The sequence below is a fragment of the Mauremys mutica genome, chromosome 2 (assembly GCF_020497125.1).
Source record: "Mauremys mutica isolate MM-2020 ecotype Southern chromosome 2, ASM2049712v1, whole genome shotgun sequence".
Classification (NCBI taxonomy): Eukaryota; Metazoa; Chordata; order Testudines; family Geoemydidae; genus Mauremys; species Mauremys mutica.
Genome location: NC_059073.1, coordinates 178006913 through 178034193, shown reverse-complemented (window position 1 = coordinate 178034193; position 27281 = coordinate 178006913). Strand labels below are relative to the sequence as shown.

Sequence of the window (27281 nt, the reverse complement as noted above, 5' to 3'; positions counted from 1 at the left end):
TTTCAGATGGCTGCCCTTTGTCAATTTCATTTTGGCTGAAATTGTCAATTTTTTATTTTAGTAAAAAAAATGATGCAAGTTTTTGTTTCGATATTTCCAAGTCAAAGTTTCTCAGACCTTTTCATTCCACAAAAATTTGATTTTACTTTTTGGGGTGAAAGCAAATGCCGAAGTATTGGAATTTCCTGTAGGACTGAAATCATTTTTTCCAAACTGCTCTAATCACACGTTAGATGTGCGGAGCCAGTTATATTAAAGGGTTAACTATTTTAGAAAATCTTTGTCACTGTGTCTCATTTTACCCCAAATTCAGAGTACCAAAAGCTTTGCAATTACCTGTAATAAGTATCTGAAAATCTACGCAGAGCAGAAAGTATAGCCTCCACTAGGAATGAGTGCATCTGCTCAACAGCAACCTGTGTGCTCTGATTCTTCACTAAAGGGAAACATTGTGTTTGAGCTCACTGTTAGATACTAACGTACTGATAGAAATTGTGACTCAAAGAAAGGACCATGTTAATTGTTAAGTTTCTAGGGTGAAAGGCTGGCCCTATAGAAGTCAGTGGGGCCAGGATTTCACCACTTCAGCCTCTCCCCTCAAAACAAAGTAAATTTCTTTGTTAGTGAAATTGTCACTATATATCGACACACACACACACACCATGGGGCCTTCTCCCACTGACATCAGCTGGAGTTTTGCCATGGACTTCACAAGTGAAACTGAAAGGCAGACAAGGGGGATCACTTTGGTGGACATGTAAGAAAAAAGGAACATGTTACATAATTTTTTTTCTTAAACTTTTGTCCTAAGCATGTTGAATATTATTACTTTGACTTTATTCTTTACTACATTTCTATTTTTTATATTAAATAAATATCCAAAATATTGTTATTCCACCTTAAAAAGCATGGAGTAGTATTTTTGCATTGTATATTACACAATGAAATCATTTCAATGTTATTATAAATAATGGAAAATGACTGTTTATTGGATTCTTGTATTGACTCCAAAGGAGATGCTCTCCACATCACAGTGACAGCATTTAATATTTTCACTTCCTCAGCGTATCCTCTCCTGCAGTCAGTTTTACCTAATCTACTTTCACTGCAATGTTACATTACTTTGGTCTTGACGCAAGAAAATAGTACAAACAGATTTTATGAAAAAAAATTTATTTAAAGTTCCACTTAAAATTTTTTTGTAACAAACAATGGCCCAACATTTTCCTTTCAGAATTAAATGGAAGTAAACACTTGAAAGCAGATGTAGAATGTTCATCTCTTCAATATTCTGTGCTAATAGCACCAGGTCCCTGTGGATGTGTGGCAAGATATATGTTGAAACAGTAATGGAGGTCTGTTAGCCATTGCTCTTGGACTTCACCACTCTTCAATGTCTGGAGGCAAAAAGGAAACATGTGACCCAATGAACTAACAGTACTACTCAGGAAGCTTCAGTTGTTGGCTTGATATTTTCAGTTAACCAGACATTCTATTGCAAACAAGAAATCAAATACAGAGGATCCTTGTTCACTTACACACCATGTAATTATTGAGAAAAGGAGAAGCCATCATTTGGAGTTCAAGAAATATTAGCAGAGAGACAGTGCTCTAGTGAAATGATCATATTAAGACTTCATTACTTTTTACAAAATCAGCTACAGATCATTTATGATACTATGAAGGGTGTGTGACTTTACTTGCATCCGAAGAAGTGGGTATTCACCCACGAAAGCTCATGCTGCAAAACGTCTGTTAGTCTATAAGGTGCCACAGGATTCTTTGTTGCTTCTGCAAAGTGTGGTTCACTTGCTATTTCAGAGTGTACCATGATGCAGTCTCTATGCTATTTTAATCATGTTTGTTTGCTTAGTTCCAATTCTGCAATTTACAATGCATTTCCAAATCATTAGTGGAAATGATTGAGGCTCTACTACAGCAGGAAGAATCACTGGCCAGGTCTACAATTAGGAGTTTTATAAAAACATTCTCACCAGGGCTACTACTAGATGAACCACTGAGAGTTCTAGGGTAGACAACACTCCAGCATGCTAGTTATGCCAACAGAGAGTGTAACACCACAGCCACTGGCCGAGCAGGTTTAAATACCATGGTGTTAAACACCAGAAGCCCAGTCTGTCATCTTCTCTTCACAGAATATGGCAGAGGCCCTTTCAGGGCACATCTACACTTAGGGTGGTGTGTAAAGTACCTAGCATAGGTATACGTAGCAGTATGGATGGTGAGACATGGTACAGACGAGTAGAGCAGAGTGCTACTTGGCTCAGTACATGCCCAAGCAGCCTCTCCCATATCTCAGGGAAGGGTCTAGCAGTGGGCAAAGACTCCGACAGCTCCCTGGAGCTGTTAGAGCCTTTTCTGCTCCTGGAGCCTTTCACTGCTGGGTGTAGCTACACGCTGCAGTGACAAGTACACAACCTGCCTTTCACTGTGGTGTTTAGCTACACATGTAGTACCTGTACTCTCCACACCACCCTAAGTGCAGCTATAGCCTTACTGGCTCCTGTGGACATGATAGGCCTGGGGGAATGCACAGGCTGTGGCTTTTCAAGGAGCCACCTAGTGAAGTCTAAAAAAGCCACATTTGCCCTCCTGCTTTAAAGCTAAAGGACATCCTAACCCACTCCATCAAAACAAGTAACCTATTTGAGACACCTGCTTTTCAGATCGACAGTCCCAAAACAAGTACAGTAACACTGCTGAGAAATCCTGGCTGCAGCCCACTCAGCAAACAGAAGCAGTAAGTGCTGCACCTGTTATAACAGTCATGTTTTGGGGTTACACAATGTTCCCCAATTAGACAGCAGGAAGCCTGACACCACATGAACTGCCCTTCTTTCAAGATTAGGTCTCACCGATTCATGCTGGGTCTCTGTTCTTTCTCCCCACCCAGGTAGTGAAGTGTGACTGTACATATTTTAGGAAAGTTTGTTCCAATTTGATGCTGTTCTATAACTCAGTGACAAACTATCAGGTTCCTCATTTTTCACAAATGTTTTACTGTTTTAGTGTAAACTCATGGATTGACCCTAGTTTGTCTCCCTCACTGAAGTCCCTTCTACATCAAGTTGTTGACTGCAACAAAAATAACCAACCTCAGATGCATTTTGCCACTGAATAGATTCTGGTGTCCAGGGCCCCTTGACTTGGCTACTGTTCCCCATGGCTACAAGTTTAGAGGTTGGTCTTCCTTGTCAGTGAGAGCCTAAGCAGAGAAATCTGCACAGCAGCAATGGAATGGCCTTCCTGACACTGACTGATAGTGGCACACTGCACGCTTTTGGCATTCCCAGAGAATGCCTCATGACACAGCAGCCAGTGAGGATCATCACTGATAAGTAGCACATGTTCACACAGGTAGCCCCCCTATTCTGTGGGCTGCCCTGTCAAGGCATACAGAAGGCAGCTATGGACCAAAATTTGGACTCCATGAGCCACATTCTGGGTGCCTTTTTTTGTATGTGATTTGAATGAGTGTTGTGTGCAACTTAGGGTTGTTGAGGTTTATTCTCCCTGCTAGAATAAGATATTCTTAAAGTCTTCTGGAAAAAAAATAGTTTCATACCATAATATCCTTGACAATCTGTTGCACAAGAAGTTCACTTGTCACCATGTGACTCCTGAGCTGTCCATGCTGCATTAGCAAACGCAACAACTGACCAATGACAGGCAGTTCTTCCCGACAGGCCCTGCTCACTTGAAGACTCTGCAGCATCAACCTAAACACTCGTGGCACGAGAGCTAGCACTGAAATACACGATCCCCATAACATGTCCCTGGGGAGAGGAAATAACAAGCAATTAACAGACTTGGCAATTTCTCAAGCGCAGAATAGAAGTGTGTTGAAAAAGTGTGCTCCCAGACCGTATCCTTATCTGCACAAGTCAAGGTATCCATAAAGTTAAGATTGACAGATTTGATAGTCTGTTTTCAACTATACACACATGACAATTCATGGGGATGCAGTAAATCCACATGAGAGAGTATTAGAGAAATACAACAATATTCCACAAGGGTCACACAGCAAGTAAAGGAGAATAAAATTTACATCCACTTCTGGACCTTACTGATATGGAGGAAGCCTTTGTGTTAACTTATGGTGGTAATTAGACCCCTTCCCCAACCAAGCAGAGATAAAGACAGTAACTTTTACTCTGTGTGTTTAAAAGGCACAAGAAACTAGCAGGGAGAGGGACACGAGGTGTTCATCAGCCATAAAATAATAACTACCGTATATACTCGTTCATAAGCCGAATTGTTTTAGTAAAAAAGGGAAGCACCAGAGAGGGGGGTCGGCTTAAGAATGGGTATAGAGAGGGAGAGGTGGGACACAGCCCCTCCCCCCAACAGAGAGTGCAAGGAGAGGCAGCACAACCAGCAGAGCCAGAAGGGAAGAGGCAGGGCCAGAGTCTCTCCACTTCTGGCCACTCTGCTCTCCCCTGAGCCTCTGAAGCCGCTGCAGCTCCGGGGCTGGCAGGCTGCAGCTGTGCTGCTTGGCCCCACCCCCCAGAGCAGGCTGCAGCCATGCTGCCCAGCCCGCTGGAGCATCCTGCAGCTGTGCCGCCCGGCCCAGACCGCTGGAACATGCTGCGGCCGCACTGCCCAGCCTGCCCGAGCAGCTCCAGCCAGGCCAGAGACATCCTCCCCTGGCCCTCCCCAGAGAAGGTGGGAAGGGATGGGATGGGGAGAGTGAGGGGGTCCCAGGCTAGGGGTGAAGACATAGGGGGTGGGGTGGTCACAGGGGTTACTCCCCTGACTCCCAGCTTCTCCCCCAAAAAAAGTTTCCCCACCAGCTGCTGTCCCGGCCGTCAGGGTAAGCAGCTGGTGCACTGGGACACTTTGTTTACTTAGGTTTACCTCCGTGCCTGTGGACGCTCGAGGTAAACAAACCATCTCAGCCCACCAGCGGCTTATCCTGGTGGCCCGGGAGCCAAAGTTTGCTGACACCTGAATTATAGGGTCGGCTTATGAACGGGTTATACATTTTTTTCCATTTTTACTTAACCATCGTGGGGGGGGGGGGAGGGTCGGCTTATAAATGAACCGGCTTATGATCGAGTATATACGGTAGGCCCTACATACAGTTTTTAATGTAAATTCTAAAACTAAAAACTAGGGCTGTCAAGCAATTTAAAAAATTAATCACGATTAATCGCACTGTTAAACAATAGAATACCATTTATTTTCAATATTTTTGGATGTTTACTACATTTTCAAATATATTAATTTCAATCACAACAGAATAGAAAGTGCACAGTGCTCACTTTATATTTTTGATTACAAATATTTGCTCTGTAAAAAACAAAAAAAAATATTTTTCAATTCACTTCATACAAGTACTGTAGCGCAATCTCTTTATCATGAAAATTGAATTTACAAATGTAGAATTATGTACAAAAAAAACTGCATTCAAAGATAAAACAATGTAAAACTTTAGTGCCTACAAGCCCACACAGTCCTACTTCTTGGTCAGCCAATCACTCAGACAAACAAGGTTGGTTACAATTTGCAGGAGATAATGCTGCCTGCTTCTTGTGTACAATGTCACCTGAAAGTGAGAACACGCGTTCACATGGCACTGTTGTAGCTGGCGTTGCAAGATATTTACGTGCCAGATGCGCTAAAGATTCATACGTCCCTTCATGCTTCAACTACCATTCCAGAGGACATGCATCCATGCTGATGACGGGTTCTGATCGATAAAAATCCAAAGCAGTGTGAACCAATGCATGTTAATTTTCATCATCTGAGTCAGATGCCACCAGCAGAAGGTTAATTTTCTTTTTTGGTGGTTTGGGTTCTGTAGTTTCAGCATTGGAGCGTTGCTCTTTTAAGACTTCTGAAAGCATGCTCCACACCTCTTCTTTCTCAGATTTTGGAAGGCACTTCAGATTCTTAAACCTTGGGTCGAGTGCTGTAGCTATTTTTAGAAATCTCACAGAGGCACTTTCTTTGCGTTTGTCAAATCTGCAGCAAAAGTGTTCTTAAAACGAACAACATGTGCTGGGTCATCATCTGACTGCTAAAACATGAAATTTATGCAGAAGGTGGGTAAAACAGCAGGAGACACAATTCTTGCCCCAAAGAGTACAGTCACAAATTTAACTGACGCTTTTTTTTTTTTTTTTTAAACGAGCATCATCAGCATGGAAGCTGTCCTCTGGAATGGCGGTCAAAGCATGGAAGGGACATATGAATGTTTAGCTTACCTTGCAACGCCAGCTACAAAAGTGCCATGTGAACACCGGTTCTCACTTTCGGGTGACATTGTAAATAAGAAGCAAGCAGAAGTATCTACTGCAAATTGTAACCAACCTTGTTTGTCTGAGTGATTGGCTGACCAAGAAGTAGGACTGAGTGGACTTGTAGGCTCTAAAATTTTACACTGTTTTGTTTTTGAGTGCAGTTATGTAACCAAAAAAAATCTGCATTTATAAGTTACACTTTCACGATGAAAAGATTGCATATCAGTTCTTGCATGAGGTGAATTGAAAAATACTATTTCTTTTGTTTATCATTATTACAGTGATATTTGTAATAAAAATAATATAAAGTGAGCACTGTGTACTTCGTATTATGTGTTGTAATTGAAATCAATATTGAAAATGTAGAAAAACATCCAAAAATATTTAATAAATTTCAATTGGTATTCTATTGTTATAAGTGCGATTACTCGCAATTAATTTTTTGAGTTAATCACATGAGTTAACTGCGATTAATTGACAGCCCAACTAAAAACCATTTGATATGAAAACAATTGTTCTCTTTATTGTACAGCGGTTAACATCACATCCACCACAATCTCTCCATTACTGAGAGGACAGCTATAGTCCCTGAAATCCAACCACCCGCAGATAGCGATCAAACCAGCAGTCAAAGGGGGTGCTAGAATAGTCCTCAACTGTGATGACTAAATTAACAAGGCCAATCGTCAACTCTCCGACACCACCTACTGCAAAGAACTCAATGAAGACCCTGCACCACAATTCAGCCAGGAATTTAAAGATATCATCAAATCCTTCTCCAGACAACTCTAACAGAAATGCTACAACCTCACCCCACCCACCCCCACCCCCCACAAACCCATCCCAAAGACCTTCTACATGCTTACCAAGATACACAATCAAGGGAACCCAGGCAGACCCATATCTGGCCATGGCACTCTTACTAAAGTAAGATCAGAACTCATAGAAACCATGCTCAAAACCGCTCAGCACACAAAGGGCCAGTTTCCTGCAGGACAACTGCCTTTCTCCAGAAACTCTGCAATACTAACATCTTTTCTCAGAATACCACCCTTGCCATGATGGATGTCACCTCCCAATACACCAACATCCCTCACAATGAGAGCATCGCTGCCTGCCCCAGATATCTACACGACAATGGATAACCCTCAGATATCCATCCCAAACAGATAGTCAACCTCATCCATTACAACTTGTCTCTTTCACCAATAAAAGATGAGGTACTATCTATCTTGTTTCTTTAAAAAAATACATTCCATCTACAATGGTAAATATGCTTGTGTGGTTTAAATAGATCTAGCCTTTTTTAGTCAAACTGATTTCCAAATTCTATAAAATCACGTTTGAGAAGCTTTGCTAAAGCTCAATAGTCTAGTTAGTTAAGCGTATAGACTAATTAAAAGCACCAGTGTCTTAGAACAATGACTTTCTAAATCCAAGAATTTTAAGTGTCACTTTCACTGTTCCTAATGAACCAAAGGCTAAATCCAAAGATTAAGGTATAAATGCCTACCTTTCCAAAGCCAAGATATAACATTGTTTTCTGGCATAACCTACAACAACTATAATAAGCAAAAGCTTTGAAATAACTTTTTATAAATTCCAGCTAACTGTACATACGGTGGGGTTTTCCTAAATCCAACAATTATTTCAGAATAAGCATGAATAGGGGCCAAAGCACAAAGTGAAACAAGTCACAAGTATTCAAACATAGATGTTAAATTAAAGAAATTCTCTGTCATTTACAACAAGCATTACCTCTTCCGCACATGTTCTGCATCCTCTTTGTCTAAAGTTAACAGGAAGTAAAGTAGACTATAACAGCAAGAGGCTAGAAACTTGTGTAGATTTTCACTAAGGATGCAAGCTTGATCCAGGAGCTTACTCATGGCACACAAAACAGATCCAGCTGTGCTATCAGGTATTACAGCCAGTCCAACCTAGGAGACAAAACAAGTTCATTATCTCTGATACAAACAGTCTTTTATTGGCATACAAACACAGCTAGAGTAGAACATTTCTCTTCTAGAATATCACAAAAAAAATCACTTACCCTCCTATTCAAATTAATACAGTCAACAACTTTCTTAAATTGCCCTAATTTTCCCTTGGGAAGCAACTCCCATGTTAAACTGAAGGCAAAGTATTAACATAAATCTAAATATCCAGTAATAATAAATAAAATATGCCATATAGCAATGCCACGTTTATTACGTTTAGTTAAACAAACATTTATTCCAGCTCAAGGTAAGGATTTAAAGCAAAGATGATCAGAAAAACAAAAGCAATGGCCAATTGATGTTGCTTTTCTTGGCTGGGGGTGGAAGAGTTCTCTGTGTTTCACAAGAAGCCCTATTTTTCTCCCACTTGAAGTTTCCCAATCCAAAAGCCCTGCATCACAGCCACCACTTCTCCCATCAAGGACTAGACAGGACTCACTTGGACCCATGAGCACTGCTGCCTAATGTAGACAGATCACTCTTGAGCACAGAACCTAGGCCACACACAGAAAAACTCTTTTTGCAGTGTTCCCAGCCTACAAAGTGAAATAACAGGATCCAACATCAAACTGAAGAGCACTAATCTGGGGTACGAGTCTGGATCCATAATGCTTTGAGAAATTTTCATTTGAGGTCAACAGTAAAGAGTAGACACAAATTTCCTTCACTACACATCTCTCTATAGCCAAATAGGAACTTAATGTTCATTTATCAGTAATTAGTCATTTTTATAAAATCTTCCAATGTCCTATGACCGTTGGCAACATGAAGAGATAGTAAGCAGGTAGCCCAAACAACACGGAAGGAAAACACACATACAGCCCTCATCTAAAACATAACTAAAAAGGAAACGAAGCTTTGAGCCTTGCTCCAAAGAATAGCACAGGCATATGCAAGAAGAGCAGTGGAGACAGAACAGGCTGTGTGCCTTTCTTCCTTTCCAGATTATATCATGGGACAGAGAGCGGCTCTCCCACCACTTGAAACTGTAATGAAAGGTCACAGGAAGAGGGTGACCCCTTTCGTTGGTCTTTAAAAAAAAGTAAGGGATCTAGTGGATTAACAATGGGACTACTCACCTGCATAAAATTAAGCATGTACTTAAGTGCTTTACTGCATTGGGCCCTGAGTAAAATTAAAATTGATGAAGAATATTGTAGTGAGCCCATAGCTTCTTTAACTAATCATTCCCACACTAATACTGAGAGTATATCATCCTGAAAATAAGCAATGATTTGCATAGGCAGAGCAGATAAACAGAAGGCTGAAAACCACAATTTTCCAATTTTTTTTCATAGAGATGGTCAATTAAAAAGATTGAGCTCTGAAATGCCATTCTGGTGCTAGAATCTTTGTTCTACTGTACTTGGCCGTTTAAAAAATCCTTGATAAGATTCACACACTGGTCATCAATACTAATGAAGCATTGTTTATCTGAACATAAAACCAGTTTTAGACTACCCAAGCTTGCAACAAACAGTTCTACTTTTAAAGCAACCAGCTGACGATTCACTTATGCAGTGGAATGTTTGTATTTCCAGTTTTGAATACAGGTAAGAAATTTTAGTCCATCTCGCTTTGTTAATAATTTCACTATGGAAATATAGAATATGATTTGTGGGTGTGATTGGTCAGTAGGTGGGTGAAAAGAAGCGTAAAAAAATTTAAATTTCTAGTAGGAATACTTCATTTGCAATAAAGGAGGATAAATGTTCATGTTGGAACATTACGGGATTAAATGACTGCACCTTTCCGAGCAAAGAATTACATGCATTAAAACAAGCTAAAACAGAAGTGGCATTAATTCACAAATCCTGTTTTAAATAAGAAGATTTTGATAAAACGCAGAGAGATGGGGTGGTTTGTTTACATGGCTCAGCAGGAAAGAGACATAAAAGATGTTTTAGTTTTGGCAAACAACAAATTTGACTTTATATTCAGTTCTCAGATTGCTGACCCACAAAGGAGATTTAAAAGGGGAGTTGAATAATCTTCCCATCTACTGCATATGCCCCAAAGAACCCTCAACTGGTTTTTGCTCTGAAGAGACTAACAAAGGATCCAGTCCTGCAACACAACGGAGCATCGAGTTAAACTTCATGAATAGTGTTAACAAAGCCAATGATTAGCGTAAAAATAGTAGTCACTTTACCAAAAGATAGAGATATGGTCCAAATACATTAATAGGACTTCTGGGTGATTTTAATATAGCTAACTTCAGTATTACAATGTCTGAAGTGACCGGAGAGGAAATCTGCTAAACAGGCTTAACTGCTGAAATCATCATGAGAATGAGAACAAAAGACAGCTGGAGAGCTCATAAATAAGATGGCATTTATTTATAAGTTATTTTCTTTTAAAAAATGCCCATGGAAGAGCAACAGAATGGGGTGTATTTCCTCTTAACTACAGCAGAGAGCAAGCAGGAATTACTGCTAGGTAGCCTGTCCCCTTTTTATACCCTTGTTTAGGGGCATAAGGAGTTAGGAAGCCTGGATGCAGACACTGCTAAGCAGAAAATGTCAATTTCACGTGCACTGAGGCATTTACCAAGAGTGGGGATCCACACAGATAATGCTGGAAGAACTGATTCTTTCTGTACAAACTGTTTTATGCTGAAATAAATAGTCTCCTCCAAATCAGACGGTAAATATCAGTTTTAGCCAATCATGCATCTCTATATCTGGGCAGTGATCAGCTAATTTCTTGACTGAGTCTTTGGCACTTGGGAGATTCCAAGAATATTTTATTGCATACACCTGATTTTTTATGTTTGTTACATCTGATAGGTAATTTAACATCCTGACTCTCAATGTGTACAGAAGACAGTTATTCATAGATTCTAAGGCCAGAGGGTCCATTACGACCCCCTGACTAACACAAGCCATTGATTATCAACCTATTTCTGCATCAAGCCCATCCCTTCTGCTTGCACTAGAAAAGACGGTTACTCACCATTGTAACTGTTGTTCTTCGAGATGTGTTGCTCATATCCATTCCATGTAGGTGTGTGCGCGCCGCGTGCACATTCGTCGGAGACTTTTACCCTAGCAACTCAGTGGGTCGGCTGGGCGCCCCCTGGAGTGGCGCCACCATGGCCGCGGATATATACCCCAGCCGACCCACCCACTCCTCAGTTCCTTCTTGCCGGCTACTCCGACAGTGGGGAAGGAGGATGGGTGTGGAATGGATATGAGCAACACATCTCGAAGAACAGTTACAACGGTGAGTAACCGTCTTTTCTTCTTCAAGTGCTTGCTCATATCCATTCCATGTAGGTGATTCCCAAGACTTACCTAGGCGGTGGGGTCGGAGTGAGACGTGGCTGAGTGCAAAACTGCCGAATCGAAGGCGGCATCGTCTCTAGACTGCTGCACCAAAGCATAGTGCGAGGTAAACGTGTGCACCGAGGACCAGGTTGCTGCTCTGCAGATCTCCTGGATCGGTACGTGCGCCAGGAAGGCGGCCGAGGAAGCCTGAGCTCTCGTGGAATGGGCAGTGAGGTGGCCCGCCGGAACATGGGCCAAGTCATAGCACGTGCGGATGCAGGTTGTGAGCGACGATGAAATCCTCTGAGTGGAGATAGGGAGGCCTTTCATACTATCCGCTACTGCCACAAAGAGCTGAGGGGACTTACGAAAGGGCCTGGTGCGATCGTAGAAGGCAAGTGCCCTGCGGACATCTAAGGAATGTAAGCGCTGCTCTCGGGGAGATGCGTGAGGCTTTGGGCAGAAGACCGGGAGGAAGATGTCCTGATTAGTATGAAAGGCCGAAACCACTTTAGGCAGAAAAGCGGGATGCGGCCTTAGCTGCACTTTGTCTTTATGAAAGACCGTGTAAGGAGGGTCTACAGTCAGGGCCCGTAGCTTGGAGACCCTGCGGGCCGAAATAATGGCAACCAGAAAAACCGTCTTCCATGAAAGGTAGAGAAGAGAACAGGTTGCCAGCGGCTCAAAGGGTGGCCCCATGAGCCTGGTCAGTACCAGACTGAGGTCCCAGGTAGGGGCGGGGCGACGGACCAGAGGGTAGAAGCGTTCCAGCCCCCTGCGGAATCTAATCACCACCGGGTGAGAGAACACTGAGTGTCCACGTTCGCCAGGGTGGAAGGCGGATATGGCCACTAAGTGCACTTTCAGGGAAGAAATAGCAAGGCCTTGTTGCTTAAGGAACCACAGGTAGTCCAAAATGGCCGGAACGGGAACCTCCATGGGTACCAAAGAACGTGACTCACACCATAACGAGAAGCGCTTCCACTTGGCCAAGTACGTGGACCGAGTGGAAGGTTTCCTGCTGCTGAGCAAGACGTGCTGCACAGGGGCGGAGCAGCGGAGCTCAGAGGCGTTTAGCCACGCAGGAGCCACGCCGTGAGGTGGAGAGCGGGGAGGTCTGGGTGGCGAAGAGTCCCGTGCTCCTGTGTTATGAGGTCCGGGCAGAGGGAGAGGGTGATTGGTGGGGATACCGAGAGGCTGAGCAATGTGGAGTACCACGGTTGCTTGGGCCATGCTGGGGCGATCAGGAGGGCCCCGTCCTGCCGGAGCTTCAACAAAACTTTGTGGACTAGAGGGAAGGGGGGAAACGCGTAAAGCAGTTGGTGCGCCCACTGGATGAGGAACGCGTCTGAGATCGACCCTGGAGAGTGCCCCCGGAACGAGAAGAACTTTTGGCACTTCCTGTTCGCGCGTGTCGCGAAGAGGTCCACCTGGGGAAAGCCCCACTTGCGGAAGATCGCGTGGATAATGTCCGGTCTTATGGACCACTCATGGCACAGGAAGGAGCTGCTCAATCGATCCGCGAGAGTGTTCCAAACTCCCGGGAGAAAGGAGGCCACCAGGTCGATCGCATGAGCCAGGCAAAATTCCCACAAGTGGAGGGATAGCTCAGTGGTTTGAGCATTGGCCTGCTAAACCCAGGGTTGTGAGTTCAATCCTTGAGGAGGCCACTTAGGGATCTGGGGCAAAAATTGGTCCTGCTAGTGAAGGCAGGGGGCTGGACTCGATGACCTTTCAAGGTCCCTTCCAGTTCTAGGAGATTGGTATATCTCCAATTATTATTATTACTTTTACTTTGCCTCTGCACAAAGCGGGGAGGAGCGAGTCCCGCCCTGTTTGTTTATGTAGTACATGGCCGTTGTGTTATCCGTAAGGACGGAGACACAACGGCCGGACAGAGGCCTGCGGAACGCCTGGCAGGCTAGGCGAACTGCTCTGAGCTCCCGCATGTTTATTTGGAGGGAGAGCTCCTCTGGTGACCACAGGCCCTGGGTGCGCAGATGACCTAGGTGGGCTCCCCAGCTGAGAGAAGACGCGTCTGTCGTCAAGGACAGCGTTGGTTGGGGCGGGTGAAAGCGCAGCCCCGCACAGACCGTGGAGGGGTTCAGCCACCAGTCGAGGGACCGAAGTGCACTCAATGGAACGGTGACCAGAGTGTCCAGCGAGTCTCTGGCCGGGCGGTACACCGAATGTAACCATGTTTGAAACAGGCGGAGCCGAAGCCTGGTGTATTTGGTGACGAACGTACACGCCGCCATGTGTCCTATCAGAGTGAGGCAGGTGCGGACCGAGGTCGTAGGGAAAGCCTGAAGGCTGCGGACAATGGACGTCAACGCCAGGAACCTTGGCTGAGGGAGACAGGCCTTGGCCAGAGTGGAGTCCAAGGTCGCTCCTATGAAGTCCAGCCTCTGTGTGGGAACCAGGGTGGATTTGTCCGTATTGAGCAACAGGCCGAGATTCGAGAACAGGGCCAACGTCACTCTCACATGTTCCGCGGTCTGTTCTCGAGAGGCCCCCCTGAGGAGCCAATCGTCCAGGTAGGGGAACACGTGGAGCCCTTGGCGACGGAGGTGGGCGGCCACCACCGCCATGCACTTCGTGAAGACTCGAGGTGCTGTGGAGAGGCCAAAGGGTAGGACTGCAAACTGGAAATGGCAATGGCCCGCTATGAAGCGGAGGTATCGTCTGTTTGGAGGAAAGATGGCTATATGAAAGTAAGCGTCTTTCATGTCAAGGGCAGCATACCAGTCCCCGGGGTCCAAGGAAGGGATAATGGTCCCTAGGGAGACCATGCGGAACTTTAACTTTACTAGAAATTTGTTGAGGCCTCTTAGGTCGAGAATCGGCCTGAGACCCCCTTTTGACTTTGGAATCAGAAAGTAGCGGGAGTAAAAGCCTTTGCCCCAGTCGTTCCGTGGAACCTCCTCTATCGCTCCGATATTGAGGAGCGTTCGGACCTCCTGTAAAAGGAGGTGCTCGTGAGAGGGGTCCCTGAAGAGGGACTGAGAGGGAGGGCGGAAAGGCGGGGGTGAAGCAAACTGGAGGTGGTATCCGTGCTTCACAGTGCGCAGAACCCAGACATCTGAGGTCAAGAGGGACCACGCCAGGAAAAAATAAGAGGCGGTTGGAGAAAGGGGGGGAAGGATCCGAGACAGGAAAAGGTATGCTGCCCCCGGGCGCGCCTTCAAAAGGACGACTTTGGGTCCGACTGCGGCTTAGAGGAGCCGCGATTCTGGCCGGACTGAGGGCCCGAATATCGTCTACGGCCTCCTCGCCCTCGGCGTCTATTGAAATCCTGACCCCGTCAGGGTACAAAGTACGGACGGAAATGCTGAGGGCGGTAGGTGCGTCGCTGGGTTACGGGAGTGTGCATACCCAGGTTGCGCATCGTGACTCTGCCATCTTTTAAGTTCTGGAGTCTAGAATCGGTTTTGTCCGAGAACAAGGCACTGCCCTCGAAGGGCAAGTTCTGCAAGGTGTACTGAAGCTCGGGCGGAAGAGTGGAGGCCTGGAGCCAGGCAATGCGCCACATGGTGATTCCGGTCGCTATAGACCTGGCCGTGGAATCCGCCGCATCAAGGGAAGCCTGCAAGGAGGTCCTTGCCACCTTTTTCCCTTCTGCTAGGAAGGCTTTATACTCCTGGCGGGAATCCAAGGGAAGCAATTCCTGAAACTTGTCCATTTCAGACTAGGTGTTGAAGTCGTAACGACTCAGCAGGGCATGCTGATTGGCTACGCGCAGCTGGAGGGCGCCCGCCCAGTATACCTTACGCCCCAGAAGGTCCATACGCCTGGCCTCTTTCGATTTTGGCGCGGGGGCCGGCTGGCCATGACGCTCCCTGTCGTTAACTGACTGAACGACCAGAGAAGAAGGAGGAGGATGCATATAAAGGTATTCATACCCTTGGGATGGCACCATGTATTTCCGCTCGACTCCTTTCGCCGTCGGCGGAATAGAAGCTGACGTTTGCCACAACTTATCCTTTTTTGCCTGGATGGTCTTGATAAAGGGTAGAGCCACCCTGGTAGGCGCGTCTGCCGACAAAATGCTGCAGACCGGGTCGTCGACCTCTGCGACCTCCTCCATCTCGATGTTAATGTTGAGTGCCACTCGTCTGAGGAGGTCTTGATGTGCAGCAAGGTCCAGTGGGGGCGGGCTCGTGGACGATGCGCCCGCCACCGCCTCGTCCGGTGAGGAAGAAGAGGAACCACCGGGTCGGAGGACCTCCTGGATGAGCTCCTCCTGTTGGGGCTCCTGCTCCAGGTGTTCAGGTGAGGTGGTGGTAGGAGGTGGCTGAGCATCCGTACCAGCTGGCGGAGGGCGACTCACTGTTGCCTCTGGGGCCCGACGTTCGGCAGGGACCGTCCGAGATGGAACTATGGGAGCCCCTTGGGCCTGGTGGTAAGCCCAAGGTGTCCAAAAAGGCCACTGCTGAACTGCTTGCGATTCAGAGTGGGTGTCCTGGAATAAAGCCTCTGGCACATCTGCTTCCCGATCTTGGGAGTAGAGGCTACCTGCCCGGGATGAAGCCAAGGGGTGTCGAGAAGGCCACGGTGGAGCAGATAGGCCTTGGGCAGATGTTCCCACCGACCTGGTGCTTTTGCGCACCGGGGAACGGTGCCGTGAGGTACTCCGGTGCCGCGATCTGGTCCGGGACCTGCGACCAGGACGGTGCCGGGAGGTCGACCGTGACCGAGAGCTTCGGCGTCGAGAGCGGCTCCGAGTGGAGCGGTGCCGGTAACGGTGCCGAGACCTGGAACGGTGCCGAGAGTAATACGAAGGCGACCGGGAACGGTGCCGCAAGTCCGACCGGCGTCGTGTCAAGGAGCGGTGCCGGGACTGCGAGCGGCGGGACGACCGCGAACGGTGCCGAGATCTTGAACGGCGACGGGACCGTGATTGGGAGCGGTGCCGGTCTGGGGTGCCGACTGAAGGTGGACGGATCAGGGCCGGCTTTCCAAGCGATCAGACTATCCGCACTGGCGGTGTCGGCGGTGCCGCATCCGAGATCGCGATCAAGTCCCTCGCCACTTCACAGACTTCTGGTGTGGATGGGACAATCAACTCAACCGCGGCGGGTGCCGGGGAGATAGGTGCCGGACTCGACGGCAACGGCTCAGCAGACACTACCGTGACTGCAGACACCGGCCGGTGCGTTGGAGCTGTGCCCTCTTGCCGCACCATGGGCGGTGCCGGGTCGGCAGGGGTCTTAGGCTTTCTCACTTGCGGCGAGAGCGAGCGGCTGTGGCCTGACTTGGAAGCAGGCGTCCGGTGCCGAGGAGTAGACGATGCACCGTTTCAGCCCGGTGCCGAAGAGCCGCTTTTCGGTTCCGAAGGGGGAGCGCTCGGTGCCGAGGACGGAGGGGTTAGAGCCGCCTCCATGAGGAGTTGTTTAAGTCTAATGTCCCTCTCTTTCTTTGTACGAGGCTTGAATGACTTACAACTCGGGCACTTAGCTGTTAAGTGCGACTCCCCCAGGCACTTCAAGCAGGAGGAATGTGGATCCCCCGTCGGCATCGGGCGATGGCAAGCCGAGCACGGCTTGAATCCCGGGGAGCCGGGCATGAGCTCCGGCCCCGGGGCGGGTAGGGCCTAAGCCCAGAACCCGACTAACTAACTAAACTCTAACTAATCAACTAGAACTAACTACACTATCTAAATTAACAACTTAGAGAACTATATACACAAATAGAATAGAAAATTGAGAGAATGCTAGGGAGGTGGAGGTCAGCTACGCTGCACTCCACAGTTCCAACGACCGACACGGGCGGTAAGAAGGAACTGAGGAGTGGGTGGGTCGGCTGCGGTATATATCCGCGGCCATGGTGGTGCCACTCCAGGGGGGCACCCAGCCGACCCACTGAGTTGCTAGGGTAAAAGTCTCCGACGAATGTGCATGCGGCGCGCACACACCTACATGGAATGGATATGAGCAAGCACTCGAAGAAGAACAGAGGTCTCAGCAGGGAGGTGTGCTGCTCCTCAAACTTTCTAAGGGAGGAGCGGTGAGTCTTCTAATAATGGCATTGCGATGTGGAGCATGGAGTCTCAATGCCACTCAAATATGGCCGGCTGCTCCTCTGTTATGCCAGATTTTGTGAGGGGGGGGCAGGGGGGGCAGGCCAAATTTGAGTGGTGGTGGTGTTGCGACCTTGTGCAACAGATCGCAACACCACTCACTCAAAGGGGTGAGTGGGCCAAATTGGCAGTGGGAAGAGACTGAGTAACCATCTGATGGTGGGTGACACATGCTAATTGCCATCAGGTCAATCCACAGTGAGCTAAGGGAATGGCCTGTCATTTTAAGAGTAGGAAGATAGCAGATATTCCTGCTATTTTGGACTGTCTCTGAAGATACATGGTTTTGCTGGGCCCAGGCAGAGAAATTTTTCCATTTGGCTAGGTAATGTTTTCTGGTGAAGAATGTTTTGCACAGCTTCACGGCAGGAACGTTATAGGCTCGACATCCATCCATATACCAAACTGTGAGATAAAGAGCATCAGAGTTGGGATTCCTAACCCTACCATTTTTCTGGGTCAAAAGATCCGGTAAGGTCCAAATGCTGATGGGCAGATGGGATGACATTTGTAGGAGGTTTGGTAATCAGAATTGTCTGGGCCATCTGGGAGCAATGAGGATGACTTGTGCCTTGTCTAGTCAAATTTTCTGCAGAACCTGACATAGTAGTGGGCCGGCAGGGAAGGCATAACTGAAATGATCAGTCCAAAGTAGGAGATGAGCATCACCCCGGAGTACTGACCCTGAGCTCCCTTGGAGCAGTATACGTTCCACTTCTTGGGGTTCCCTAATGAGTGAAGATGCTGTTTACTACTGAATCATCTAATTGCCACTCATGTTGATGGTGAAATGCCCGCTGAGGCTGTCTGCCAGTGAATTCTGGGTATCTGGGAAGTGCACTGCCAATAGGGTGATGTGGTTCTGTACACACCACTTCCATGTAGAGGGGGACGGCGCATGCTCCTTCCTGCTGGTTTACATAGAAATGGGCAGTTATGTTTTCCAACATTATCAGGATGGGATGGGATAGTATGAATGGCAGGAATGTTTTGCAACCTTCTTGTACTGCTCTCAGTTCCAAAAGATGCGCATTTGAGCTTCCCAAGGTGTCAGAGTGCCTTGCTTTGTGTGACTGCACATGTGGGCTCTCCAGCCCATCAGAGAGGCATCTGTAATTATCATTTTGTCTGGTGTAGGGGCTAGAAAGGGAACTCCCATGGACACATGTCCAGGGACACTCCACCATACGAGAGAGACCCTCACCAGGGAAGGAATTATCACTATAGTATTCATGCTGTGCTTGCTTGGTCTATACACTGTTTGGAGCCAAGCCTCTAGGCAGTGGAGGAGGAGTCTAGCAAATGGCAATGCATAAATACACGATGCTTCTCCCTGTTGGAGAAGAGACTGTACCTCCTGAAGGAGGAGCCTTTCACGAGAGCGATCCCTGAAAAGGGACAGGGAAGTGAGTTTTGGAGGAGGTGGGTAGAGAATCTTGAGGGTATAGCCAGAACGGATGATATCTAGAACCCACTTGTCTATTAATGCTGCCCAATTGTGGTAAAATTTTGCAACCAGTCCCCCCAAATGGATCTCAGAATTAGGTAGAGATGGCATTGATACTGGTTTGCAACTCTCTAAAAGTTGTCAAAAATATCCCTTGGCTGGAATATGAGGTTGAGTAGCCATAGTTGAAGTGGAAGGTACAGGGTATCTTGGACTCTACATTTTCTGTCATTTGCAGGGTGGCTCTTAGGAGCACTGGTGATAGGAGGATTGAGGTAAGGCCTTGGTTTGTAGGGTTGTTAAAGGTATTTTCTCTTTGGGGCAAGTGTATATATGCCCAGGAAACAGAGGGTTGCCCTTGAGTCTTTCAATAAGTGTGAACACTTGTCCGTCCTCTCATTGAGAAGATGAGTCTCATAGAAAGGTAATACAGTGTTTTGAAACCCCAAAGAGTGCAGCCATTATTCCTGTCACATCACAACGGTGTGAGATCAAAGCTTGGGGAGGCTGCTTTTCACTAGCAAATCAGTGTAAGAAATGCCCTGGTTTGGAGAATTAAGAGGACACCGCTGTTCAAAAGTCCAGCTTGTACCCTGGGGGATGTCACAATGCTCACCTGCAGACAAAGCTAACGCCGCTCGCGGGGCTGGAAGTATTTTGTCGGCAAAAGTGCCAACAAAGAGCGTTTACTCGTGCTGACTTTTAGCGAAAAGGCTGTGTCAACACAGCCTTGTTGCTAAAAGCTGCGTGGTGTAGACAAACCCTAAGTCTGTAAGGGCACTGAAAGTGTTACCATCATCTTAGAATGCGTTTTGTTTTTATTTCATTTGACCAAATCCAACATGTTATGCTTTGACTTATAATCACTTAAAATCTATCTTTACAGTTAATAAATCTGTTTGTTTATTCTACCTGAAGCAGTGCGTTTGGTTTGAAGCATGTCAGAGACTCCCCTTGGGATAACAATCCTGGTACATATCAATTTCTTTCTTAAATTGACAAACTCATATAAGCTTGCATTGTCCAGCAGGCATAACTGGACACTGCAAGATGGAGGTTCCTAGGGTTGTGTTTGGGACCGGAGATACTGGCTAGTGTCATTCAGTTGCAAGTAGAGGCTGAGTGTGAACAGCCCAGGAGTGGGGCTCTCACAGCAGAGCAGGGTAAGGCTGGCTTCCAGAGTCAAGGATTGGGGTGACCTAGCAGATCACCAGTTCAGATAACACCAGAGGGGAACATCACACCCACTCTAAGTGCACATGTGCCTCATGCCCACAAGACCAGATTCTTTTCACTAGTGTCTATTGGGGAGGGGACAGAGCCCCAAAGAACTCTTCTAGTCTTTCAGTGGGTATTGCACCATCAATGCTAGCACTCCAGTTAGGACTGGTGGATGCCTCGATGCTGATAATGGTTCCACAGACAACAATCATTCTCCCAATACCTGAGCTGTCATCGGCAGTGGGGCCTTTGAAACCAGGCCCAATAACAGTTGAGACTGCTGTAACAGTCTGCTCCTTTTCACTTGTCTTCAGTACCAAGTGATCTTTGGAGGATTTATCTTCCAATACTTCCCTTTATTGCTTTATATGAGAGGATACCAAGAGGGGATGCAGGGGGATTGGGTCAAAGGATTTCAAGATGGAAAAGCCACTCTCTTACCACTTCAAAAGTTATTTTTCCTCCCTTGGTATCCTGCTGTTAATTGATTTATCTGGTTAGACTGACCTCACACTTGGTAAAGCAACCCCCATCCTTTCATGTATTTATACCTGCTCCTGTATTTTCACTTCATGCATCTGATGAAGTGGGTTCTAGCCCACGAAAGTTTATGCCCAAATAAATTTGTTAGTCACTAAGGTGTCACAAGGACTCCTCGTTGTTTTAGTCCATAAAGTTGAAAGTAAAGGATTGAAGGTTGTCCCAAAAAGTTTCAGAAGTTTAGATAAGCTTATGCTACAGTTGTCAGTAGATAAGACACCACAAGATTCCATCTCGCTGTTAGTAAGAGGGAACTCAGGGAGGGTCGTGGCTGCCCCGCCTTTTATGCCCTTGAACACAAGGAGGCACAGAGCATATGCACAGCCCTGACAAGCAGCTAGTGAAAAGAATCCATTCTTGCATGTATGAGGTGCATGCACACTTACAGTGGGATCCACACTGACTATAATATCTCAAAAAACTTGCCATTACCATAACTGCTGTAGACCAGAAATTGTGAAAAATAACTACCGTATATACTTGATCATAAGCAGGTTCGTTTATAAGACGGCCCCCACAAGATGGATAAGTAAAAATTGAAAAATTTTATAACCCATTCATAAGCTGACCTTATAATTCAGGGGTCAGCAAACTGACTCCCGGGCCATCAGAATAAGCTGCTGGCAGGCCGTGATGGTTTGTTTACCTCTAGAGTCCGCAGGCACAGAGGTAAACCTAAGTAAACAAAGAGTCCCGGTGCGCCAGCTGCTTGTCCTGATGGGCCGGGACAGCAACTGGTGGGGAAATTTTTTGAGGAGGGAGAAGCTCAGAGTCAGGGGAGTAACCCCTGACCACCCCCCACATGACTCCACCCTAGCCTGAGACCCCCACACTCTCCCCATCCCATCCCACCTTATCTGGGGAGGGCCAGGGGAGGATGTCTCTGACCTGGCTGGAGCTGGTCCGGCAGGCTGGGCAGTGCAGCCGCAGTCTGCTGCAGCGGGCCAGACTAGGCGGCGCGGCCGCAGCATGTTCTGGGGGGCTGGGCGGAACAGCCGCAGCCTGCTCTGGGGGGCTGGGCGGCACAGCTGCAAGCCTGCCAGCCCCGGAGCTGCAGTGGCTTCGGAGGCTGAGGAGAGAGCAGCATGGCCAGAAGCGGAGAAACTCTGGCCCTGCCTCTTCCCTTCTGGCTCTGCTGCCTCTGCTTGCGCCCTCTGTTGTGGGGGGAGGGACTGTGTCCCACCTCTCCCTCTCTATACCCATTCATAAGCCAACCCCCTTCTCTGATGCTTCCCTTTTTTACTAAAACAATTTGGCTTATGAACGAGTATATATGGGTCTATGGCAATTTCTTTTTATTAAAAAAAAAGGAAGAGTGATTAGCTATGATGATTTGGGAAATCTGTCTGTGCTGAGCTTAATGAATTGTTGGATATTGCCGACTCTTTCTGTGTGTCTGTGCCAGACTGCAAACTCCATTTTAAATGTGGGGCTTGTTGCATTTTCTGTTGTCTTTTTTCTTCCAAAGGCTGGTGTCACAGGGCTAACAATGAAGGTTCATTAAACTTTGATAATCTGTTTTCATGGAGCCCAACTGGACAAAGGTGACTTCCTAGCTCAGGGAAAAGCAGTTTTTCCAAGTCTGGACACCTCGGGAGTGGTGATCACCTGCTGTTTGAGGCTCACCACAAGGCCACATGGCAAAGGTGACTGATGGTGATAAAAGGGTCGGGTCTGAGTGCAGCAGTTCTCTCTCACCAGCCAGAACAGGAAGAGGAGCATGTGCTGGAGAAGGAGTGCAGTCCACAGAGGGGATCTAAAACCCAAAAAGGACACTGACCCAAATCCCAAAGAATGCTCAATAGTGGTGACGAAACTGAGACAGGGAAATGTATATTTCTCATTTTTCTAAGATCTGTAGTTCTTTTGTGCTATCTTAAGTGAAGTGTAATTGTGTTTAGAATTCTTTGAGATGCCTGTGTGTGTGTTTGTTTGCTTCACCTATCACATACCTTGGAGAGTTAAACTGTAAACAAAGACTACCCACAAGCTGGAACTCTGGGAAAGGGAGTGCTCCTGGGAAGCCTGAGGGGTCAGCAATGGTCCTGGGGACCTAGGGCAGCTGGGACACAGGGCCCATTTCCATAAAGGGGTGAGAGAGAGACAGCCTGTGCCTAGGAAATGTGCCAGAGGCCAAAAGAGAGTGTTGCGACTTATTTAGATAAGAGATGCTTAAGGGCACCAGGGTCTAGTGTCTTAGATCCCAGCACAACATCCTGGTGAGTATTCGGCAGAGGAAGTTCTACCAGGGCCATTTGTGACCCTGGTGATTTTGGATGACTTCATTTTTGATTGCCCAATATGAAATAGGGCATGATTTTCAGAAAGTGCCGAGTGTGTCCCTCTGAAAATCAGGCCCTTGAAGTTGGGAAACCAAAACTTACTAGTCACTTTCAAAATCTTGGCCTCAAATCTCATTTAAAATACCTGTTGGAGTTCGGCTGCTATACTGGAGAGCTGGGTACAAGAGTTAATCAGAACATCACAAACCTGTCTGAAAGTGCATTCTATATTTTGGACACAACTTTTAGAAAATACAACAAAAATGTTATTTACCAGATATTTACAGATACCGTTCTGGAGGATGTCAAAACACTGACTTCGTGAAGGTATAGTGGATAAGCTGTGACATACCACCTGTTTAAATGAAAGAAAACAAACAGTTATATTTATGAATTTAACAGAGATATATGACAGGCAAATATGCTATTTATGGTACATACATCTGTGTGTAGACATATGAATACATGGGCATATGTGGACACACAATAGCTATCCCTCTTAAAGTGCTGATCCTTTTTAAAAATCGTAAAAGTAGCACTGAACAATTTGTCAATGTTAAAAAAGAAAGTCACATAGCGGCAATTGTGTTTGCTGCTGTTTTTCTCCTGTTATCAAAAAGTTCCTTACACTCACCTTTTGGGACTTCAATTAAAAAGGTCAAAAACAGAATAAAAATCCATCTGACTATAAGACACAGGCAGGCTCCCACCTTTTCCCCTTAGTAGGGAAACTTCCCAAGCAATTCTCCAAAGAATCTACACAAGCCGGTAAGAGAATAGAAACACACACCAAGAAGGAAGGAAGGGAGAAGGACAACAAGGGAAAAGTAGGATATTACAGAAAGGTCCATCCCATCTTGCCTGTCCCCACCCTACAAAAGAATGTCATACTCAGTGGATATAAAAAGCAGTGACAAGGAAGAGGCATCTTGCTTTATAAACTGTCTGAAACACCTGATGCTGACACAGCCAAGAAGATGCAAGCAGTAATAATGACATAACAAGGTGACAAAAAGAGTCAATCTGATGACGGTCTTCACAGTTGTATAACTGCATCCTCCACAGAGGATCGCCTAGCAAAAGTACCATACACAGACCCATGGAAGCAGAGTGTTATTCTTACTTATTCAGAAAAAGAACCTTTAGTGTTACAAAGGAAACTGCCTGGGTCAGAAATCACCAAGTACAAATAAAACAGCAGAAAAAGATTTCTGGGGATGCAAGAAATGTGTTATTAATGGACAGCAGACTGGAATGGGAGTCAGGAGACCTGGGTTCTAGTTCTCACCTCTGCCAACAATCTGTTGTGTGACTTTGGGCAAGTGACTTTACCTGTCTGTGCCTGTCTCTCATCTCATACTTTGTTTGTCTTGTCTGTTTAGATTGTAAACTCTCTGGAGGGACCATTGTTATACTAATTTAGATTAAACAAATGGGCAAAAGGCGTTAACATAACCCAGTCACTGTCCATCATTAATCAGTGTCAAACAAGGTTCAGGTTTTGGTATACAGAGACCTCAGCCTCCTTAGTACCGTGGCAAATGCATTATTAAAAATCCTTTTAACCTTTTATTAAAGATAGAAAAGAAGAAAAACAGTTAAAGCTTTTGAAATGTGAAGTACTGAATAAGGCTTTTATTTTAACATCTCTTATTCCCTTTAGCTAGAGAGTTTTTAGAAGGAAACCCCCCCTTGTTTGACATCAAAGACTGTAATAACTTTCTTTTTAGGGAAAAGAAGTTGGCCGAGATGGGCTGGAGCCAATGCTATTGCTGCTAAAGTCCAATCCCGTTTCATCCCATGTGGTGTTTGGGATTCAGCTGGAACCAGTAGAGGCGGCAATGTCATTTAGGTCCCTCATTCTGGTCCAATCTTGTCAGGACATCTCAGGATCAAGATGAAAGCCTGGGGTCCCAGGAGATGATGGGGGTGGCAATCATGGTGGTGAAGCTTGCTCCAGTAGCCAATTTTTCTCCCAATTCCTCTTTAAGGACCCATAAAAGGGCATGGTGGATGAAACAGCCCATCCCCTCATTATTTTGTCCAGCAATATGGCCTAGTTTCCAACACACCAATTTTGGTTCACGGATTTCTGGTTCTACACTTTTCTTTTTACCAGGCAAGCATGATCTTAAAACAGACCTTGAGTTGCATCAGCAGATCTTTCTGTTTGGACTAATTCAGTCTCTCTCTACTTCACATCTTTCCCCACAAACCTTTGTTTTTATAGGTTATTGTGCCATCTTGCAAGGCATGACTGTACGTCCTCAAATTGTACAAATGTCAACTAATAAAGCAGAGGAGATTCTTCTGGTCACACCCCCTTCTCCAGCTTGCTGCCAATTGATTCATTCCAAAACTGCGCAAAATCTCTTACAATATAATTAGTAATAATAATGTACATGATGTAGTGGTTGGCATGGAGAACAGGCTAACTAACCCATAATCTGTAAATATAAAAGTAAAATTGTCCCTTTGCTAAGAGGGAGGGTAGAATTGTGGGAGATGCCGGTAGCAGAAAGGAAGTTATTGGGTAAAAAAATTCTCATTCTGCAGCCCCATGTCTCCCATGATTCTGATATGTACAGGAAGTAGCAAGCAATGAACAGAAGGCAGCAAGGATAAAGAAATAAAATGAGATGAAGAAAGTCTCCCCCACATAAAAATTAACTACCAAAATGGGAAGTTATTTCTGGATCACTGTGTGCAGCACCTTCCTGCTGAAGGATTCCTCTGAAGAGAACAGAGAGTCCACCTCATGGTGTCAAATGAAGGAATTAATAGAGGACCATGTTGCTGCTCTGCAGATCCCTACAGCGGAAATACAGGCTCTTTCCACCTATGAAGTTGTCAAAGACCCCGTGCGGTGTACCTTGATTCCATGACTGTACAATGCATAATATGATTAATCTGGCTAAAGACAGTTTGGATACCCAGAGCCATTGACTCTTTGGGGTAAGGATATGAACATGAAGCCCAATCTTCTTGTTGATGTGGTAGGCAGGATGGCGATCTTTAGTACTCTATGAACATTGAGATTATGTCACAGCATTTCTGTAGGATGCCATGCCTCTGGACAGGACAATGAGAGGATGATCTCCTGTGAGGCATGGAAAGTTCAGTTCTTCTTTATCAAGAAAGATTCCGAGGTCCTTAACACTATCTTGTCATCGTGAACACACAACAAGGCTCCTGCATGGATAAAATTGCCAACTCCAACACTCTTCCAGCACACGTGATAGCAATCAAGAAACAGGTTTTTATGGGTAGGTAGAATGGTGTAACCGATGTAAATGGTTCAGGTGGATAGTTAAGGGTTTTAGCACCAGAACTAGATCCATTTAAGAAAGACTGGTCTGACCACAAGTCTAGCCAGTTTGACTGCTCTGGAAAATCTCAGTATTTGAAGATTCTCTGCCAAGAAACCCAAGGACCCTGCGTATAAGGTGCGACTTATGGCCAACCCCTAGTGTGCTACAGATCTGGGCTAGAGTTCTTTGTCCACTCTGTCCTGAAGAAAGTCCAAATTATCTGGAATTCCAAAGTCCTTGGGGATCATTTACTTGACACTACGAGCTAAACCTCGTCCAGAAGACAGAGTAGGCTTTTACTCTTCAGACAGACTTCAAAACTAGAATCCCAATCACTCCTGAGGATAGTCAGACCATGATCAGTGCTTCCCTCTCAATAGCCATGTGGTCAGTTGTATACAGTCTGGGTCTAGATCGGGGAGCGGGGGGGAGGAGGGGGCAAACTTTTTAGGCCAAGGGCCACATCTGGGTAGGGAAATTGTATGCAGGGCCGAGGCAGGGGATTGGGGTGTGGAGGGGGTCCGGTGTGCAGGAAGGGGCTCAGGGGGATTGGGGCAGAGGAGGGGTGTGGGGTGTATGAGGTGGCTCAGAGAAGGGGGTTGGGGGCAGGAGGGGTGCAGGGTGTACAAGGGGGCTCAGGGCAGGGGTGCAGGAGGGGTGCGGCAGGAGGCTCAGGGCAGGGAGTTGGGGTGCAGGAGGGGTGCGGGGTGCACGAGGGGGCTCAGGGTAGTGAGTTGGGGGGTGTGGTACAGGAGGGGTTCGAGCATAAGAGCCTTTGGTGAGGGATATTGTCAAAGGTTTTCTGAAAATCTAAGTATACTATGTCCACTGGATCCCCCTTGTCCACATGCTCAGATTGCTGAGGC

General features: G+C 46.3%; 1 protein-coding gene across 2 annotated transcripts in view; it reads right to left on the bottom strand.

Annotated features, from left to right (window-relative positions):
* Positions 1-1202: 1202 nt before the first annotated feature.
* The window catches only part of TEX10 (testis expressed 10), a 129990-nt gene continuing 103911 nt past the window's right edge, over positions 1203-27281 (bottom strand). For both annotated transcript variants that reach the window (XM_045004810.1, XM_045004809.1), the window contains 4 exons: positions 23379-23459; positions 8025-8206; positions 3587-3797; positions 1203-1397 (listed from right to left, as the gene is read on the bottom strand). In XM_045004810.1, the coding sequence (XP_044860745.1) occupies positions 1284-1397; positions 3587-3797; positions 8025-8206; positions 23379-23459 (588 nt within the window). In that variant the 3' untranslated portion in view covers positions 1203-1283. The remainder of the gene's footprint in view (positions 1398-3586; positions 3798-8024; positions 8207-23378; positions 23460-27281) is intronic.